General features: G+C 47.1%; 2 protein-coding genes and 1 pseudogene across 3 annotated transcripts in view; 2 read left to right on the top strand and 1 right to left on the bottom strand.

Moving 5' to 3' along the window:
- LOC308164293 (putative RNA-binding protein 46) overlaps positions 1 to 1,098 on the bottom strand; it is a gene marked incomplete at both ends in the record, with an annotated part of 12,169 nt that extends 11,071 nt beyond the window's left edge. The window contains 2 exons of the mRNA XM_080538425.1: positions 19 to 143; positions 948 to 1,098. Coding sequence (XP_080394551.1) covers positions 19 to 143; positions 948 to 1,098 — 276 coding nt within the window. The remainder of the gene's footprint in view (positions 1 to 18; positions 144 to 947) is intronic.
- The window catches only part of LOC308164292 (SANT and BTB domain regulator of class switch recombination-like), a 25,135-nt pseudogene continuing 6,231 nt past the window's right edge, over positions 1,097 to 20,000 (top strand). Inside the window, exons 1-9 of the transcript in view lie at positions 1,097 to 1,130; positions 2,702 to 2,795; positions 3,234 to 3,452; positions 6,111 to 6,169; positions 6,946 to 7,110; positions 7,408 to 7,496; positions 7,588 to 7,698; positions 8,137 to 8,260; positions 9,754 to 9,906. The product of the transcript in view is annotated as an SANT and BTB domain regulator of class switch recombination-like (transcript). The remainder of the gene's footprint in view (positions 1,131 to 2,701; positions 2,796 to 3,233; positions 3,453 to 6,110; positions 6,170 to 6,945; positions 7,111 to 7,407; positions 7,497 to 7,587; positions 7,699 to 8,136; positions 8,261 to 9,753; positions 9,907 to 20,000) is intronic.
- On the top strand, positions 10,491 to 15,589 carry LOC308163500 (dual specificity tyrosine-phosphorylation-regulated kinase 2-like; the record flags this gene model as incomplete). Its single annotated transcript, XM_080537679.1, has 6 exons — positions 10,491 to 10,508; positions 10,662 to 10,876; positions 12,095 to 12,440; positions 13,066 to 13,482; positions 14,726 to 15,258; positions 15,310 to 15,589. The coding sequence occupies 6 exons, from the start codon at positions 10,491 to 10,493 to the stop codon at positions 15,587 to 15,589; spliced, it is 1,809 nt and encodes a 602-aa protein (XP_080393805.1).

The following is a 20,000-nucleotide window of genomic DNA, read 5'->3' as shown; positions in this document are numbered from 1 at the left end:
TCCGCTGGACTCCATCATCAGTCTGAACTGGTAGATCCGTCCTGTTCTCTCAAACACTGGCACCAGCTCATCCTCAAACATGTCACTGGGGATCTTACCCACAAACACCTCACACCTCCGTGGAGGAGGGGGGCCCTCCCAACCTGGGGAGGTGGGGGGGGGCAGGGAGGAGGAGGGAGGAGAGAGGATGGGGGAGGGAGGAGGGGGGAGGAGAGAGGAGGGGGGAGGAGAGGAGAGGAGAGAGGGAGGAGAGAGGATGGGGGAGGGAGGAGGGGGGAGGAGAGAGGAGGGGGGAGGAGAGGAGAGAGGGAGGAGAGAGAATGACAAGGGATGAAGGGGGGAGTGTGAGAGAGCAGGGAGGAGAGAGAGAGAGAGAGAGAGAGAGAGAGAGAGAGAGAGAGAGAGAGAAGGGGGGATGAGGGCGACAGGGGGGAGGGGGAGGGAGGAAAGATGAAAGAGGGAGAGAATGAGATGAGGGTGTGAGGGTGAAAGAGAGGAGGGAGGAGAGAGAATGACAGAAAAAGGAGGAAGTGTGAGAGAGGATGAGAGAAAGAGAGAATGAGATGAGGGTGTGAGGGTGAGACAGAGGAGGGAAGGAGGGGAGAGGATGCAGAGTAAATAAAAAGGGGGAAGGGGGAGGAGGGGGAAACAGGTGGGTGGAAGAGAAAGAGAGTGAGAAAAGAAGAGATGTGTTGGCCTAGGTGAATTTCACATAGTAATAACACTGTTATAACACATTTGATTAGATGTTCTTATTCAGCTATAATGGGAAGACTGATAAACACTGTATGTGAAGGATTTGAAACACACCCAACACAACAAGCACGCGCACGCACACACACACACACTCAGACTCTCACTCTCACTCTCACTCTGACTCTCTCACACACACACACACACACACACACACACGCTCTCTCCTCTCGCACACGCACACGCACACACACCTGGAGGAGGTCCACCAAACTTCCTCTGTCCGTTCTCCTGAACCATGTTGTAACCGGTCTTCTCCATCAGTTCCAGAAGCGCGGCCTGGTTCGAGCTCTCCATCATCAGGCCGTCCTCCCCCAACAAGTTACCAAAGCTGTCCCCGTCCATGACTACCGCTATCAATGCTGCGTCCTCCAATAGTCTGTCCACTATTCTCGGTTCCTTCTCAAAAACGCATTGGAGGACAAGATCTAAAAGGTTAATCCCCCTTAGATGTTCTTGCATTGTGGGCTCATTGGGCTGGATGAATTAGTTCCCTAGGAGCCTGATATGATGCATTTTTGTGTGACTATATGCCAATTTTGTGTGCTTATCAAATATTGCAATACTCATTGTTTAACCGTAAACATACTTTAAACTGACCACTCTCAGTAGTAAACAACACATCCTTAGGAGCAGGCACATACCATATCAAGTAACAGTGAGACCAGTTTAACTCGTAAGGACATAGGAGCCTTGCAGTGGTCATCAGAACAGAACAGCATGGACACAGGATAGAGCCATGTATAGGAACTAATGTCAGTATTGTAAGTTACGAGGTAAAGCTATTCCCTCTCTGAGAACAAGTATAAGCTGTAACTTCAGTACCATCAGTACTTTGCTCGGCATTCCCTATGTCGCAGCCATGCTCGGCATCTCCTATGTCGCAGCCTTGCTTGAAGCTTGGACATAACAGAGCATGATGCCTTGGAAACATCTGTACAAGAGAATGTAACCCAGATCTGCCTAATGCAATGATTACGATTCAACCTTCTCTCTGAGTCATCAATATGTCATTTCCGGCCACCTGACTAAAGATCTCCATATATCAGAGCCAAAGTATTTAAGGCTTATACATTATTATACAGTGAATTGAGGGCTGCTTGGGCCAATTAGAAACTAATTGTTGTCATGATTGGGATGTTGTTGCCATGGACACCCACAGTGTGCAAGGAGGTTCAAGGAGTTGAAGAGCACAGGGAATTTCCCCTACTTGGACAACCAATGTATCCCGCTAGGAAGCTCCTCCTCTTCCGACACCCTGTCCACCTACATCAAAGCAACGCTATTGGACGTCACTGGAGAGTTTGTGAAGACACAGACCAATCACTAACAGGTAAGGTTGGATATTACCGTTACTGTGTATAGTGGAGCTAGTTTGCTGGTGAAATACCATGTTTTTTTAGGGAATCCCATAGCCTGAAACTCCTTCAGAGGTTTAATGTTTTTCATTCATTTTTATTAATCAGGGTATCCGCGGTGTCTTGAAAAGTATTAAAAGTTGATAAATAAATTTTGGGGAAAAATAAAGACCCTTAATAAGTATTAAAAAGTCTTATCACGATTTTATGAGGTCTTGAATTTTGTAGGTCTTTTTCTGAATTAGTCTCTGTCCAAAGAGTTTGAGTCCTAAAAACTTTTAGTAAAAAATGTATTTAGTTTTATTAAAAAACAAAGATGAACCGGAAATTCTGTTGTATGATAGTGGTCTAGTCTATTGCAAACTAAAACTGTTAAGTTAAAGGTGTCACTGATGTAATCGGTTAAAGCTCGAAGTGGCGGTGAGGTCTGGAAAAATATTGACAAGGTCTTTAAAAAGTCTTAGAAAGGGTATTGAAATTAACCTCAAGATTCCTGTATATACCCTGATTAATGCAATTAGTAGATTTGAACCCTTTCATAACCTTGCTACGACTCCTCCTGGTCTGATTCTTCCGTTGGTTATCCCCAGGCCTGACAGTGACCCCTTCAGGAAACGGTTGTACGGTGGAAAAAGAGAGCACGGTTTTGGTTGAGGAAGGAGAGAAACCTCAGGAGGGGAAAGGGTGAGTTCAATACAGGAGGCTCTAGATTAATCTCTAGACTAGATTAGATTAGATTCAACTTGATTGTCATCGCAGAGTGCTTGTACTATACAACGAAATGCAGTTTAGTATCCAGCCAAAAGTGCAAATAGTGATATAAGGGCACAACATAAATAGAACAAGAATGGTAGTGATAGGTGACTATGCAATAATATAGTTATGTGCAGAGGTAGTGTTGTAAACATCAGTTTAGTTTAGATATACAGTTATGGGCTATATACAGTTATGAGCTATGTACAGTTAGGTACTATGTGCATCATTGGGTCATAATAAAGAATAGAATGCCTACAGTATTCACATCAACATTCGTTGATGCATGTAGCGGATGTCTGTACACAAGTTGTTATCACTACCTGATTGTGTATCGATGGCTTTGTATATTTGTGTGTCTGCTTCCAGACCCAACATGGTCATCCATGTGTGTGACGAGGCCAAGAACCTGAAGCAGGACTTTCTGTGTCCCCGAGACCTTCTGGTCAACGAGATGCGCTACTTCGCCATAGAGTAGCTGTCTGTAGACGCCCAGCGCTGGGAGGAGGTGGCACCCCCTGGTGGACATCTCTGTGCACTGCGACGTGCAGATCTTCCACTGGCTCATCAACGACGAGACACGCCGTTGTATCCGACAGCAACAATGACGTCACCCAGACTCGGTCAAAACATCTACTGTACGACGTCAGCTGTGTTCATTCATCTCTGCGTTATCACTTCGTGAGCTTAGAATGATAAGGTTCTATCTCCGTTAGGGTGAGAGGGGTGTGTGGAGGTCAGGCAGACCGTCTGATCCGCACCCAAGCGACCCCAGATGTCGTTATATGGTACTGCATTAGAGTTTGACTTAGTCTGTGGAGATTAGACTCTGATAAGGTTCTATCTCCGTTTAGGGTAGTTCAGAGATATTGATCGTCAACGTTTTTACATTCCATGTTTTGTGAGATGGAACCTTTGTATTTGATGAATTACTAACTCCAACATGTCAACATTTTAAAGATAACACCACACAGGCATTAATAAACACCTAATGGATCAGATTATGTAAAAAAATCAATTTGGACAAAAATGGAGATAGAACCTTATAATTCTAACGTCACGACTTGGCTAACTATAGATACACACCTGGATGTCTGAGCGATCACTTAAATTGGTTGGCAAGATTGGCAACAGTCTTGGGCAAGGCGGCTGCTGTCCTATGTAATATTGAATTGATACTATGAAGTGAGTGTGATTTAGGACATACGATATGACTATGTTTTCTTGCTAGGTCTGATTGATTGATTGATTGAAAACTTTATTAGAAGATTTGCAGAAGTAGGTACATGCCAGTACATATTACATACAAGGTCAACTAACAGGATAAAAACCCAAGAAAGCCACTGGCTTATTTCAATTGGGGTCCTTGATTCTCAATTCATCGTTACATGTAAGACAGACAAAAAACTAGTACTATCTACAAGATAATACAGACAAATAACTATTACTATCTACAAGATAAACATACATCCATCATGGGAAGAACAATACAACAAAACATAAGGTATGTACAGCGGGTAGGACAGGTGGGGACATACACCACAGGTGGGGGCGGGGGACAAAACACAAAGTATGTACAGTGGGTAGTTCGGGTCTTTTAATCTGATTTTTGATTTAGAGGGTCCAGTTACGGATTGCAGCCTCCTGTAAATGTTTTTTGAGAGTGGTTTTGAAGGTGGGCAGTGTTTTGCACTCCTTTAAGATTATAGGAAGGGCGTTCCACATTTTTACTGCATAGTTTGCAAACGAGTTTAACCCCTTGTTTGTGGTGCACCGCGGTTGAACGTGGTTCGTGGAGCTTCCTCTGGTGTTGTATGTGTGGACGTTGTTCACTTTTTGGAAGTATGTTGACAGGTACTTGGGTGTCTTTGTGGTGTAGCGTATCTTGAAGACCAGGCTCAGTGCAAGCTGCTGCACTCTGTCAACTACTCGTAGCCAATCAAGGCTCAAAAAATGAGCAGCGGTTAGATGTGTCCTAGGGTTGAGGCCTAGCAGAAGCCTAACCAGTTTATTTTGGGCTGTCTGGAGTCTTGTTTTATGGGCCTTTGTGGTTCTATAGTACCATGATGTTACGGCATAGTCGAAGTGACATTGAATGAGAGCTCCTGATAGGGTCCTCAGTGTGTTTTTACTGACAAGTGAGGATATCCTGTACAAGAATCTAGTTCTATGGTTCACTTTTTTGATTACTTTTGCTGCCATTTTATCTCCGGAAAGATTTGCCTCTAAGATGGAGCCCAGGTATGTAATATCCTCTTTTCTTGTGATATTAATGTTACCCACTTTTATTTTAAAATGTTCAGCCTTTCTGAGTTTAGATGGGGATCCGTATAGGATGGTTTCAGTTTTACCTAGGTGTATTGATAGTTTATTGTCAGCTAGCCAGATGCAGATTCTACTCAGTTCAGTGCTTAGCGCTTTTTCCACCTGCAATATGTCCCTGTCAGAGACCAGCAGAGCCGAGTCATCCGCGAACAGGAACAAATTGCAATCACATGCTGATGACATGTCATTCACATATATTAGGAACAGTAAAGGTCCCAATATGCTTCCTTGTGGAACGCCGCAGGTCACTGGGAGGGGGGGGGACAGTGTTCCGTTCACACTAACCACCTGTTCCCTCCCCTCTAAGTAGGATTGCATCCAGCTCACCGATGTTCTATCGAACCCAATTGCTTTCAGTTTATCTAACAATATGTGGTGATCTACTGTGTCGAAGGCCTTCTGGAGGTCCAGCATGACCATGCCGCAGTACTTGCCCGAGTCCACCTCATGGTTGATGTGGTCGTTCAAATAGAGAAGGCATGTGTCAGTGGAATGGGATGTTCTGAATCCTGATTGAAATTCATACATCAGATTTTTTTCAGTAAGGTACCTATCAACCTGTTCATAAACTATTTTTTCCATAAGTTTCGAGATGGAATTAAGTCACATTTACATTTAGAAACTTAGGGCCGGTTTCACAGATAAGGCTTAATCCTAGTTCTGGACTAAATCACACTTTCAATGTAAAATCTCCATTGAAGATCCTTTTTTAGTCTAGGATTAGCCATAAGCCTTGTTTGTGAAACCGGCCATAAACGTTTTTTAAACACAAAGACCATAGTGACAACAGCGTTTCTCATTAACTATTGGCCAGCAGTTGCCCTCTTAACTCCGTTTTTTTATTTGGACTTGAATGGTGGTGTGTTGTTGGTCTCTGGCAGTTTGTTTTGTGGTTGGTTATGTGGTGTTTGTCGGTTACAGAACCCAGCAATGTGATCTCAATCCTGATCTCCTCTGAATTCTTGAAGATGGACACGTTAGTAAGTGTTGTGACGTGAGCTCAGTTGCCTTGTTATAAAGTGTTTTTAAGCCCCCAAGTTTTCTTTTGTAAGCCGGAGAGCAGGCCAAGCTAAACTGATTTAAAACATATTGTCAGTTAGAAGAATGTCAATAAAGCTTTGTTCATAAAGGGGGCGGCAGTGGCTCAGGCGGTAGAGCCGGCGTCTAATGATCGCAAGGTCTGCAGTCCGCCGGTTTGAACCACGGCTGGTTACATGTCGAGGTGTCCTTGAGCAAGGCACGGAACCCCCTAATTGCTCCAGGGTCGCTGTCTTTGGCCGACCCCTTGCCTAGAGCATAACATACCAAATTCAAACAATTGACTGACAAGTTGATTGCATGGCAATAAAACTATTATTATTATTATTATTATTATTATTATTATTATTATTATTATTATTATTATTATTATTAATCTACTTTATGTTGGGTGCTGATGTGCTCAAAGAAACTCAAATTAATCAGTCATTTAATGAAAAGTGGCCTTGTCCTAAAAAATAAAGAGGGAAAATAAGGGGTCTTTAGACTAGGGCTGTTATTTAGTCTTAAATGCACATTTGAAGGTTAATTTCTTAAAATGTTTAATTATATTAGAAGATGTGCTGTGAAATGCTCATCACATCCTATGATCATATGGGAGGCACCATAATAAATAGCTAAACCCTCCTATTACTCAGGCTTTTAAACTGACTACAGAGTTCTTAGTGCAGTAAGGGTTTTTGATAAATTGACCCCTGTTTGTTTCCACCATTCTCAGGTAGAAGAGTGCATCCAATACTACCACAAGCACATGACCGCTATTGTGGCCACCCCCTGGCTGCAACATGAACTGCATCAACAGTAGCCTGGCTGCTCGCATCGCAGAACTCTTCAACCACAATGAAGCCGACGACGTCAAGGACAAAAAAGACCAATTCAAAAGGTAGCCAAGAAAGAGACAGATAGAAGGCTACGTAACAAGAGGCCCCGGGGGGTAGTCCATCAACGTCACTAAAGGAAAATCCAGGCATATTTTGAAAAGTCTCGCGAGACTCTCGTTATGCATTTTAAGGGAGAGTAGGGTGTCATTTGAGAGGGTGTCATATCTCAGCCAGACTTGTTGTATCGTCAAAGAAGTTGGAGAAACAGATCAGGTACTGATGTGTCGTTTAAAACAAGACAAAAGCAATCCCTGACATGACTTGTTTACAATGCTCATGTATTTTTCCCACCTCCTTAGTAAACTGTTTCAAACGAAGATCGAGCGTCTTTTTGATCTTATAACCGCGATAACCCCGATTCCCAGGGTAACGCATCGACTCTGACCAGGTGAGTTCAGAGCCAGAGGTGTGCGTTCATTGACACCGCACTGTTCTTGTCAACGTTGTATGACTGTCACTCTGCATCTCCCCTGTTACAGGTGTGGTCTGTGTCTAAAGCTGTTGACCAAAGACGTGGAGAGAAAGATCTCCTGCGTTCCGGGGAAAATTAACATCGACCCTCAGGGAGACATCACATATACACATACTAGGTACTGGACTAGCCACATTGTTCATGGATATGCTACATACATTTGACTTTATCAATCAAGAGGCTTAGAAGACCATATTCAAAGGTACTGTCTTCCATAATGTCCACAACTATGGTGCTAGTGAGAAGAAAAAAAAAGTCCCCCAAAAGAAGGATCATTGGAGGTAGGCACATCCCTCCACAGGAGCATAAGCTTCAGAATGTTGGTCTTTTTGAACGTTTGGTACCCTCAAACTAAGGATGCCATGGTATAGTATCCAACTACACCAAAGTCAGAATCGCTAAAGCCCCGTTTCTATATTCTAGGCCTTTATTTACTTTCAGTGGCTGCAGGGAGAGGATTGTACAGCATTTTTATTACACCTGTCATAGCCATGTGTGTTAACAGGTTGTTGTTTTTTTATTTATCCTCAACACCAAAAACACAATCGCTCCCAAGGCAGAAGACCTGGGAGGTACATGAGTATGTGACCGGGCTGTACGAAGAGCTCAAGTCCTGGGTGTTGGTCTACTGGAGGATCTGGGGCACCGTCAACCACCTCACCTGCTCCCGCTGCCAACAGGTGTTTGTGTGTGTGTGTGTGTGTGTGTGTGTGTGTGTGTGTATGTATGTGTGTGGAGCAGTGCATGGTCACAATGAATATGTGTGTATCATGTAATATACAGTGGAGTGCAAAAATGTGGGCACCCCTATTCAAAATGACTTTTACAATTAATATCTAAGTGAAAAGAAGCAAACCTAACCTCTGAATGGTATAAGTTAAACATTACACATTTCATCACATTTTATTTTTTAACTTTTTACAGTTTCAAAATAATAAATCAAGTAAAAAGGCCTTGTGCAAACGTTTGGGAACCCTATCAGCTAGTACTTTGCAACTCCTACTCGGGCAACTATTGCTAACTAAAGCTAACAGCTTGCAAACGATTCCTGTAGCCAGCTAAGAGTCTTTCAATTCTTGTTTTGGGAATTTTTCCCCATTCTTCCTAGCAGAACACCTCTAGCTCAGAAATATTCTTCGGCCTTCTTCCATGCACGGCATGTTTGAGATCTCTCCACAGATTTTCAATAATATTCAAGTCTGGGGACTGTGATGGCGTTTCCAAAACCTTCATCCGTCTTTCCCTGGAGGTACTTCATGGTTGATTTTGAGGTATGCATCGGGTCATTGTCTTGCTGGAATACCCAACCTCTCTTCAACTTCCATTTCTGGACTGACCTTTGAATATTATCCTCTAGAATGTCTTGACATTTGGTGGAATCCATTCTTCCTTCCACCTGCACAATATTGCCTGTGCCCCCCAGCTGCTACACAATCCCAAAGCTTAATGGATCCACCTCCATGCTTAACAGTTGGCAAGGTGTTCTTCTCTACAAATGCTTCATTTTGGTTTTGGTTTTGTCAGTCCAAAGTACATTGTTCCAATAGGCTTCAGGTTTCTCAAGGTTTTCTTTTGCATACTTCAGACGTTTAATTTTGTGTTGATGTCGTAGGAAAGGCTTCTTTCTGGCAACTCTGCCATGTAGGTCTTTGTTGTTTAAGGTACGCTGTATTGTTGTCCTGTGAACAACTAGACTGGTGTCTGCTACTCTTTTTTGCATCATCCTTAGACAACTGTTTAGAGGAACCCATGGTTTTTAGCACCACTGCAATCGGGTACTTTAGAAGGCATGGAGTTACTTCAGAATATATAGTTCAACCCTGGAATTATATTCACCTCATTGAAGCTCTAACGAGTAAATCACCTTGGTCTGGGCCTTAGTAATCATCTTCTCAAAAGGTAACAAAGATTAATCCAAAAGGGTTCCCAAACATTTGCACATCATCATTTTAAAAACCTTGCTTTAAAATTTGCCAGAAATGTTTAACTTTGTAGCATTTAGTGTTCAGGTTTGCTTTCAATCACAAGATGAATCGTAACAGACATTTAAACCAGGGGTGCCCACATTTTTGCACCCCACTTTTGTATGTTCTACTGTATATTTTTGCATTTGTATGCATTAAGAGGTATTTAAAACGTCTATTTGTGTGTGTGTGTGTGTGTGTCTGGGTAGGTGTTTGTTTGTGCAGAGCTGTCCCAGTGTCGGTACCACCCTGAGGGTGTGATGTACCCAGGGATGGGGGCAGAGCAGGGCTGGCACGGGATGGGCGTCTACCCCTGCTGTAACCAGAGGGTCCTCCGCTTCGACCCAGCCGGTATACCCAAGGTGGGATTTTTCTTTACACACACACACACACAGCTACTAGCTCTACTGCCCTACTGAACGCTCAATGAACCACACACACACTCAATGAGCCACACACACACTCAATGAGCCACACGCACACACTCAATGAACCACACACTCAATGAACTACACACACAATGAGCTACACAGACACTCAATGAAACACGCACTCAATAAACCATACACTCAATCAACCACACACTCAATGAACCACACACACACTCAATGAAACACACACTGAATGAACCACACACACACACACACACACACAATGAACCACACATTTGTAAGTGGGCAGTGGCGGTGTGGCCTAGTGGGATAGTGAGATGGACTGGTGATCAGAAGGTCATGAGTTCAAATCCCACCACTAGTGTGTCCTTGAGGTCAGGCACTTAGCCCCAAATGACTCCAGGGAGACTGTAACCCTGTAACCCTGTAATCTGTAATCTGTAATCGCTTTGGATTAAAGCCACCTAGTTTAAAATGTTTTTACATTTGTTTATATTATTCACTCACACTTCCACACTATGAACGCCCAGCTCTGATGATGTCACTCGGCGATGATGTCACTCGGTGGTGATGTCACTCTCACCGAGTGTGTGTGTGAATGTGTGTGAACGGGTGAACGAGAGGCCGTTGTAAAGCAGCTTTGGGATAAGACTCTATGTATATAAGTGCAGTCCATTTACCATTTCTCTCTCTCTCTCTCTCTCTCTCATCCCTCCATCTCTCAGGTCGGTAACAAGCCGGTGTTGAGGGATCAGATGGGCGTGCGCGGGGGTCAGCTGAAGGTCAAGTACCTGTACGAGGACTCCACCTACAACCGCAAGGTCAACGCCGTCTCCACGACGACCGCGCACCACAACGGCAACGCGGGGGGCGTGGGGGTTCAGCCGGCCGCCAAGACAGCCACCGTCACCGGCCTGGGCAAGGAGCGCAGCGTGGACAGGTGAGGACCACACACACACACACACACACACACACACACACAGACACACAGGCATGGACACACGGATGGATACACACAGGGACGGACACACACACACACACAGGGACACACACCACTGGGGACGGATACACACACACACACACACACACACAGGGATGGACGGACGGACACACACACACCACTGAGCACACGAGCATACACACGTACAGGGACGGATGGACACACACACACACACACACACACACACACTGGGACGAACGGACGGACATGCACACACCACTGAACACACGAGCACACATACACACACACACGGACGGACAGACAGACGAACACACACATACCACTGAGCACACACACGGACGGACGGACGGACGGACAGACGGACGGACACACAGACACACACACACCACTGAGCAAACGAGCACACGCACACACGCAGACACACGCCACAGAGCACAGTTTCATATATTGATACTGATGATATCTGATACATGTCAGTTTCCGTATCAGATCATTTAACTCACCAACTGCCAAAGCATTCAGGAGGAGCATCACCACCACCTCCAGCCAAGTGTTCTATGTGGTTTATCTACCTAGCAACAGCACTCTGATACTACTACACGAAGCGTCATCCTTTATGGTGATTTTATCTGGTGAATAAAGTCTACGACCCTGTGGCACTTTAAGAATGTCGACATCAATCTGAGTGACTTCATTCACCCTGGGCTCAGACGGTTTACCACAAATATCGTGGCTGCGTTCGTAAAATTGCTCTGGAAATCTGATCAGCACTCATGGAATGTCCTCTTGTGTCCAATCAAATTACTCGGCCCCTTTATGACGTTGTCGAAACCAGTGTGCGCTTTGCGAATTCACGAACACAGCCCCAACTGTCAAATGTTTTTAAATTTTTAAAAAGTAAAAATAAAAAAGCTATTTGAATAAGGTTCGACTGTTTCTCCAGTGTCTATACAAAAAACTAACAAAAAAAACTACTCTATTTTGTCTTTTTTTTTCTTTCTTTTTGTTCCTTCTATCACGGAGACTGCCAATGGCGCCGGGCCTGAGCTAGATTACTCTTCCTGCTACGACTGACGAATTGACGATTCACTTGCTTAGTCAAACGTATCGATCGTAAGTCGCTTTGGAATAAGGCGTCTGCTCAACGCCAAAAATGTAAAATGTAATTGTTCTCCCTCCCCCCTCCCCCCCCAGCAGCACGGGCTCCAGTAAAGGTTCCACGGAAGGTTCGTCCGCCCCCGTCCGAGTCAACGGGACCTCCGTGGGGGTAGGCACCACCGGCGGCGTGAATGGGACCGGGACCGGGGGCAAGCTGTGCGGGCCCCTGACCCCCGAGCAGGCCCTGAGGCAGTACCGCTCCCAGCTCACCACCCTGGAGCAGACGGAGATCCACTCCTACCCGGAGGTCTACTTCCTGGGGCCCAACGCCAAGAAGAGGCCCGCGGTAGCCGGGGGCAACAACAACGGAGGGTTCGACGACGAGCAGGGGGGCTACATCCACGTCCCCCACGACCACCTGGCCTACCGCTACGAGTTCCTCAAGGTGAGAAGGGCGTAGACGCACATACGCACGCACACAAAGACACACGAACAGACACACACATGCACGCACATTGTACACACGCACAGACACACGCTAAATACACACACGTACGCACAGACATACGTACGTACGCACACACACACACACACTAAATACCTGAACTTTGACACCTTTGTCTTACTACTGTGAGCATACTCAGGATATTTCTGTCAGCTACGATCCTTCAGATGACCTGTGGCTACTAGGCTTTATGACGCGCCACTGTTTCACACACAGAGGCAGCTGCTTGGCGTGTGGCTCGCAAGTGGTGTGTCAGTGGAAAGAACGTCAGGAAGCAGGGAGACAGACAAGCAGGGAGACAGACAAGCAGGGAGACAGACAAGCAGGGAGACAGACAAGCAGGGAGACAGACAAGCAGGGAGACAGACAAGCAGGGAGACAGACAAGCAGGGAGACAGACAAGCAGGGAGACAGACAAGCAGGGAGACAGACAAGCAGGGAGACAGACAAGCAGGCAGACAGACAAGCAGGCAGACAGACAGTATCCCCCCACAAAAAAAACCTTGAAACCAACCGCTAAACCCCTCCCTCCCTCTCCCCCCCCCCCCCCCCCCCCCCCCCTCAGGTGATCGGCAAGGGCAGCTTCGGCCAGGTGGCCACGGTGTACGACCACAAGCTGCAGCAGCACCTGGCGCTGAAGATGGTGCGCAACGAGAAGCGCGTCCACCGCCAGGCGCAGGAGGAGATCCGCATCCTGGAGCACCTGAGGAAGCAGGACCGCCAGGGCACCATGAACGCCGTGCACATGCTGGAGAACTTCACCTTCCGCAACCACATCTGCATGACCTTCGAGCTGCTCAGCATGAACCTGTACGAGCTCATCAAGAGGAACAAGTTCCAGGGCTTCAGCCTGCCACTGGTCAGGAAGTTCGCCCACTCCATCCTGCAGTGTCTGGAGGCGCTGAACCGCCACCGGATCATCCACTGCGACCTGAAGCCCGAGAACATCCTGCTGAAGCAGCAGGGCCGCAGCGGCATCAAGGTAGTTTGGGTTGGTTTGTTTGTTGTGTTTGTTGGGTTTATTTAAGCGCTTATGTATTTATTCGTTTATTTAAAAGGGACAACGGACAGTCATTGACTCTCCCTGAATTAGCTGGGTAGCTAAATTACATCAGGACACAGGGCAGGTGAATCCACAGGGGAAATACGGCCTCAGATGTTATAAACAATTTAAAACAGAACTACAGGACATAGTAATATCACATAAAACAGAACTACAGGAAATAAAAACATCACAGAATTATCTTATTATATTATTATGCATCAAGGTGATTGATCAACTTAGCTTGAAGCCTTTTATTTATAAAGTTACATGAGAGCAGTCTAGAGTTTACAGTCCAGAGCCCCAGAGCCCCCCCCTCCTTCTCTGAGCACCCCCCTTATATACAAAGTCGACACCCTTTATGAGATCACCGATTTTGGCAAACAAATGTGGTGACAGGAAACGCTAGAGTTTAGTAAGTGTGCAACAAGTCAATGTCACAGTCCCCAGGCAGACTGAATTGTTAGCTACGATTTCCCAGAATGTACAGATACAGACTTCAATTCTCAGTCTATTTGATATAAAACTCCAACAGTTTATTTAACCGTTTTATTTAACCTGGAGGATAGTGGAAATACCACCGCTCACCACTCCGATCCGTGATCAGACTTAGCTGAGGTGCTGCAACTGAAGAGTATCGATAGAGTGCAAAACAGCATCCGCACACTCAAATCTGTGCAAAAAAAACATAGTTTATTGCGCAAGCTTTCGGTCATAGATCTTCTTCAGGCATGCCTCATAAACTATACTTTTTTTGCACAGATTGTAGTGTGCGGAAGCTGTTTTTTTGCACTCTGTTTACCCTGGAGGTCCCTTGAGATTAAGATGTGTTTTTTGAGGAAGACCCGGCCAAGGTAGCGCACCAATATAGGGTTACTACCTTGGGAGGCTCAGTAGTGGTGATGGTGGTGGTGGAGGGGTTGAATTATACAGGCTCACACAGATACACACACACACACACACACACACACACACACACTTCAGTCTTATTGGAGATCCTCTTGGATTATGTTCTCTATTTCACACACTGCGAGTGCAAGCCGCTTTGTATACCAGATATACACACACCCACACCCACCCACACACAGATGCCCTAACATCTCCCTCCTCTCCTCCTCTCTTACTCTCCTCCTCCTCCTCCTCCTCCTCTCCTCCTCTTCCTCCCTCTCCTCTCCCCCTCTAGGTGATCGACTTCGGCTCCAGCTGCTTCGAGCACCAGCGCGTCTACACCTACATCCAGTCGCGCTTCTACCGGGCGCCCGAGGTGATCCTGGGCTCGCGCTACGGCCTGCCCATCGACATGTGGAGCTTCGGGTGCATCCTGGCGGAGCTGCTGACGGGCTACCCGCTGTTCCCCGGCGAGGACGAGGGCGACCAGCTAGCCTGCGTCATGGAGCTGCTGGGCATGCCCCCGCAGAAGGTCCTGGAGCAGGCCAAGCGGGCCAAGAACTTCATCAGCTCCAAGGGCCACCCGCGCTACTGCGGGGCCAACACCCTGCCGACTGGCGCCACGGTGCTGACGGGCACACGCTCCCGCCGCGGGAAGATGCGCGGCCCGCCGGGCAGCAAGGAGTGGAGCGCGGCGCTGAAGGGCTGCGAGGACCCGGCGTTCACGGACTTCATCAAGAAGTGTCTGGACTGGGACCCCCAGTCGCGGCTGACCCCCACCCAGGCGCTGAGGCACCCCTGGCTGTACCGCCGCCTGCCCAAGCCCCTGCCCCCCCCCTCCAACTCCCTCCTCTCCACCTCCTCCACCACCTCGGAGAGGGAGAACAAGGAGAAGAGCACCAGCACCAGCCACCACCACCACCAGACCACCACCCAGATCGGGGTGGGAGGAGGAGGAGGGCTGGGGGCTAAGAGGGTCCCAGACCACCACCACAGTAGCATCTCCTTCCCCTTCATCCTGGCTATCCGGGGACCGGGGTGGGTGGGCGGCGTCACGGCGACGGCGAATAACAAACTGAGGAGCAACCTGATGGGGGACTCGTCCTCGGGGGGGAGCGGTATACCCCTCCGCACGGTGCTGCCTAAACTGGTCTCCTAGAGAGAGAGAGAGAGAGAGAGTTCCTCTATCCTCCTCCTCTCCTCCTCCTCCTCCTCCACCTCTACCTCCTACTAAACCCCCTTTCTCTGCAGGGGGTGGGGGGGTGGGAGTATGGACAGGAGTGTAGCATAGGTTTTAATTTTGGTTGTTTTTTTTCCGGTTGTTTTCTACAAAAACGGGTGTCGACACCTGAAGGTCTTTTGATTTTTTTATTTTTAGCTGAACTTAAACAGATGTTGAAAAAAAGACGATATAAAGTTGTTTTTGTAACGGCGAAGTTTTATCGAGCGGCTGTGTGATTTTCTCTCGGACGGACCTTTTGGTGAGGTTCGTTTGAGGTTGTTTCTTTTATTTTATTTCTAGAAGTTTCTTCTTTTTTTTCTAAACTCTTGTGTGTGAGTGGATAATAATGCTTTAGATGAGTGGATGTTTTACCTATGTGTGTTCTCACGTCGTGTCACACACACACACACACACACACACACACACTAAAGCACAGCTGCACTCACGCCCGCCTCATACACACTCTCTAAACGCTCCCACCCCTCTGCCCTTGTCAGGGCCGTGTTCTGGGTGGGGCGTAAAAGGGCTAAAGATGACTGTTGTTGTGTATCGTGTAGCAAAGCATTCTGGGTTTTACAACGAACCAATCATGCTGACATTATTGGCCCAGCACACACACACACACACACACACACACACACACACATGCACATACACACTGATTGTTTGACATTGTCAGGTGAATGATTAAGAAAATATGTTTTGTAGCAATAAATCAAGCCTGCACCTCTACTACTACAACTTCTACTTCTTCTTGTTCTCCATCTCTCTCTCTCTCTCTCTCTCTCTCTCTCTCTCTCTCTCTCTCTCTCTCTCTCTCTCTCTCTCTCTCTCTCTCTCTCTCTCCCTCTCTCTCGTTCCTTGCATGTCTGCTCGGAATGTGGCATTAGTGTTTGTGTGTGTGTGTGTGAGGGATGGTATGTGGTGCTAGTATGTGAGTCAGTATGAGACCGACTATTTCTGTCCCCAACATCCCTCTGTCTGGGGGAAGGGGGGGTCGTCTCTGGCTCTTTCACAGAGATGTGAGTATTCCCCTCGGTACTTGTAAGGATTGTTAGCTAGAGGCTAGAGGTTGCTATGCTGCCAGGCTGACACACACACACACACACACACACACACCTCTATAGTGAGTGCTAGGAACGTTAGTGTTGGAACACGAGAGGTAGTGTAAAACACATGCCCCCCCCACCACCAGTCACTGGTTGCCATGGAGACTGGCGTAGTCGGCGGTCCAGGGTTGGGGGAGGCGGGGGGGGGGAGGAGGAGGAGGCGCCGTTGTCTCTGGGGAGTTCAGGTCGAGGGGTCGAAGGTCGAGAGGAGGAGGTAGAGAGTATGAGGTAGAGGGGAAGATGGGTAGAGGTTAGGAGGGAGATGGGTAGATGTGGAGGGTAGAGGTTAGGAGGTAGAGGGTGATGGTTAACGGTGCTGAGGACAGAAGAGGACTTTCTCAGGGAGGAATACTTTATACAGTCACGTGGAGAACACAGGACACCCCATGACAACCGTTTTAAACATATTTGGTCTTCATTTTTAACTTCATTATAACTAAACCACTAATCAATATATCACACCCCCACATTTATTACTACTTAAAAAATAGCCTAAAGTTAGAATGAAGTGCACCTCACATCAGGTGCAAATGATTAGAACATGGTTAAGAGAGGAACAACAGACACAGCTCTCTGAGGCCTTCAGGAAGAAGGGTCTAGATGCCCACGAGACTGGGAAGTCTCCAAACAATTAGAAATAAACCAGAAACCAAAACGTTTAAGTGGTGAACATTTAAAACAACTGCCTACATGGCCAGGTCAGGCCGCCCTAGCAACTTCAGCCCGAGAGCAGACCGCAAGATGCAGACCGCAAGATGCACTTGATGTTCTTATTCCTGTTGTAAAGCACTTTGAGCTGCATTTCTTGTATGAAAGGTGCTATATAAATAAAGCTTTACTTACTTACTTACTTACTTAAAGAAGTCTCACAACAGTCCTAGAATATCATCATTGGACCTACAGGTCGCTCTTGCCACAGTTGATGTCACAGTATGCATCTACCATCCGAAAGAGACTGCACACGTTTGATTCTCATGGGTGGTGTGCAAGGAGGAAACCCTTGCAGATGTCCTGGTTTGGGGCTGCTTTGCTGCAGCAGGGCCTGGCCAGCTCACCATCATAGAATCCACTATGAAATCTTTATTGTATCAAAGGGGGTTCCATCTTTGGGACCGTATGTCCCGAAAATGTAAGCTGAAGTGGATATGGACCATGCAACATGACAGTGACCCCAAAACATCCCAGTAAACCCACCCAGGAATGGCTCAAAAGAAAGAAATGGACTAACAGATTTCCCATCAGTGCTCCCAGTAGGGGTCTGATCAATGCTCTGTGCACCGTACTGGCCTGAGTGGCACACACACACACACACACACACACACACACACACACGCGCTGAGAGAGAAACTCCTGTCCAGCTCCTTTTACAATTATTGATCCACGACCTTCTGATCACCAGCCCACCTCACTGTCCCCTAGGGCACCACTACCCCCCACGCCTGCTTATAGACACACACACACACACACACACACCACTACCCCCCACGCCTGCTTATAGACACACACACACACCACTACCCCCCACGCCTGCTTATAGACACACACACACACACACACACCACTACCCCCCACGCCTGCTTATAGACACACACACACACCACTACCCCCCACGCCTGCTTATAGACACACACACACACACACACCACTACCCCCCACGCCTGCTTATAGACACACACACACACACACACACACACACACACACACACACCACTACCCCCCACGCCTGCTTATAGACACACACACACACACACACACACACCACTACCCCCCACGCCTGCTTATAGACACACACACACACACACATACACACACACACACACACACAGACACACACCACTACCCCCCACGACTGCTTATAGACACACACACACACACACACACACACACACCACTACCCCCTACGACAGCTTATAGACACACACACACACACACACACACACACACACACACACACACCATGACAGCTTATAGTTATAGACGTCCTTGACATAATATGTGACACGGTCTGGTGAAAAGGGCTGCAAAGTCGTGCAAATGAGCAAAAACCTTCTTTTTTTCCATTGTTTTTTTTTCTCCATGTTACCAAAGTGGAAGTGTTGAAGAGCCCACTCAATATAACAAACAACAGCTTTAGGATCACTAAATACTTATAATTTGTGAATTGGATTCACAGTATAGTCTGCCGTAGCCTACTGGATAAGTGATACATGGCTTGTAAACAAACGTACGTTTTAGGACGTGTTCAAAAGCAAGGACTGTGTGATCATCTAATGATGTGTAGTTATGTGGTTTTAGCATGTTGGTGTTGTATCAGCATGTTGTGATGTGCCAAACATGCAGTTAGATGTTCATAGCGATGCTCCTTCTGCGTCTGTTTACATTCAGAGAGTTTCTCCGCTATTTGGTTTGAGGTTGACCAACGTTCAAATAAGCATATCTTCTATCAACTATTTCCAGATTTCAAAGTATGACACACCATTTGAAAGCTGACAATCTGCTTTCATCCACTTTCATCCAAAGTCACTTACATTGCAGTGAGTGGGAAATAAATGTTTCAGTATATATGGTCCCAGCGGGGAATCAAACCCACAACCTAAGGCTCATATTCATATCCAGGTAGCCCTCGTCTCTGGCCACAGTGGATCAGGCAGCTGATTGGCTCTGGACACGGTGGATCAGGCAGCTGATTGGCTCTGGACACGGTGGATCAGGCAGCTGATTGGCTCTGGACACGGTGGATCAGGCAGCTGATTGGCTCTGGACACGGTGGATCAGGCAGCTGATTGGCTCTGGCCATGGTGGATCAGGCAGCTGATTGGCTCTGGCCACAGTGGATCAGGCAGCTGATTGGCTCTGGACACGGTGGATCAGGCAGCTGATTGGTTCAGAGCAAATGATGAAGATGACGGTCACCTGTCACTGCTGACCTCCCTGTGATGGCGAGATATCAGTGTGTGTGTGTGTGTGTGTGTGTGTGTGTGTGTGTGTGTGTGTGTGTGAATGAGTGAGTGTGTGTGTGTGTGTGTGTGTGTGTGTGTGAAGGCAAGATGTCTGTGTGTGTGTGTGTGTGTGTGTGTGTGTGTCTGTGTACACGGGGTACAGGTTTTTCGCCCTTGCTTGCTTGCTATGCGTCGGTGGTCCTCGGGCCTCTCCTCGGGGGTCCCCGGCCCCCTCGCGTGCTTGGTCTGTTCCGCCTGGGGCACCTGCTTGGCTAGCCTGGTGCGGGGCTATTATGGTCT

This window comes from Nansenia antarctica (genome assembly GCF_963989245.1).
Source record: "Nansenia antarctica genome assembly, chromosome: 8".
Taxonomy (NCBI): Eukaryota; Metazoa; Chordata; class Actinopteri; order Argentiniformes; family Microstomatidae; genus Nansenia; species Nansenia antarctica.
Note: the sequence above shows the minus strand (reverse complement) of the source record. Positions and strands in the feature narration are given on the sequence as shown.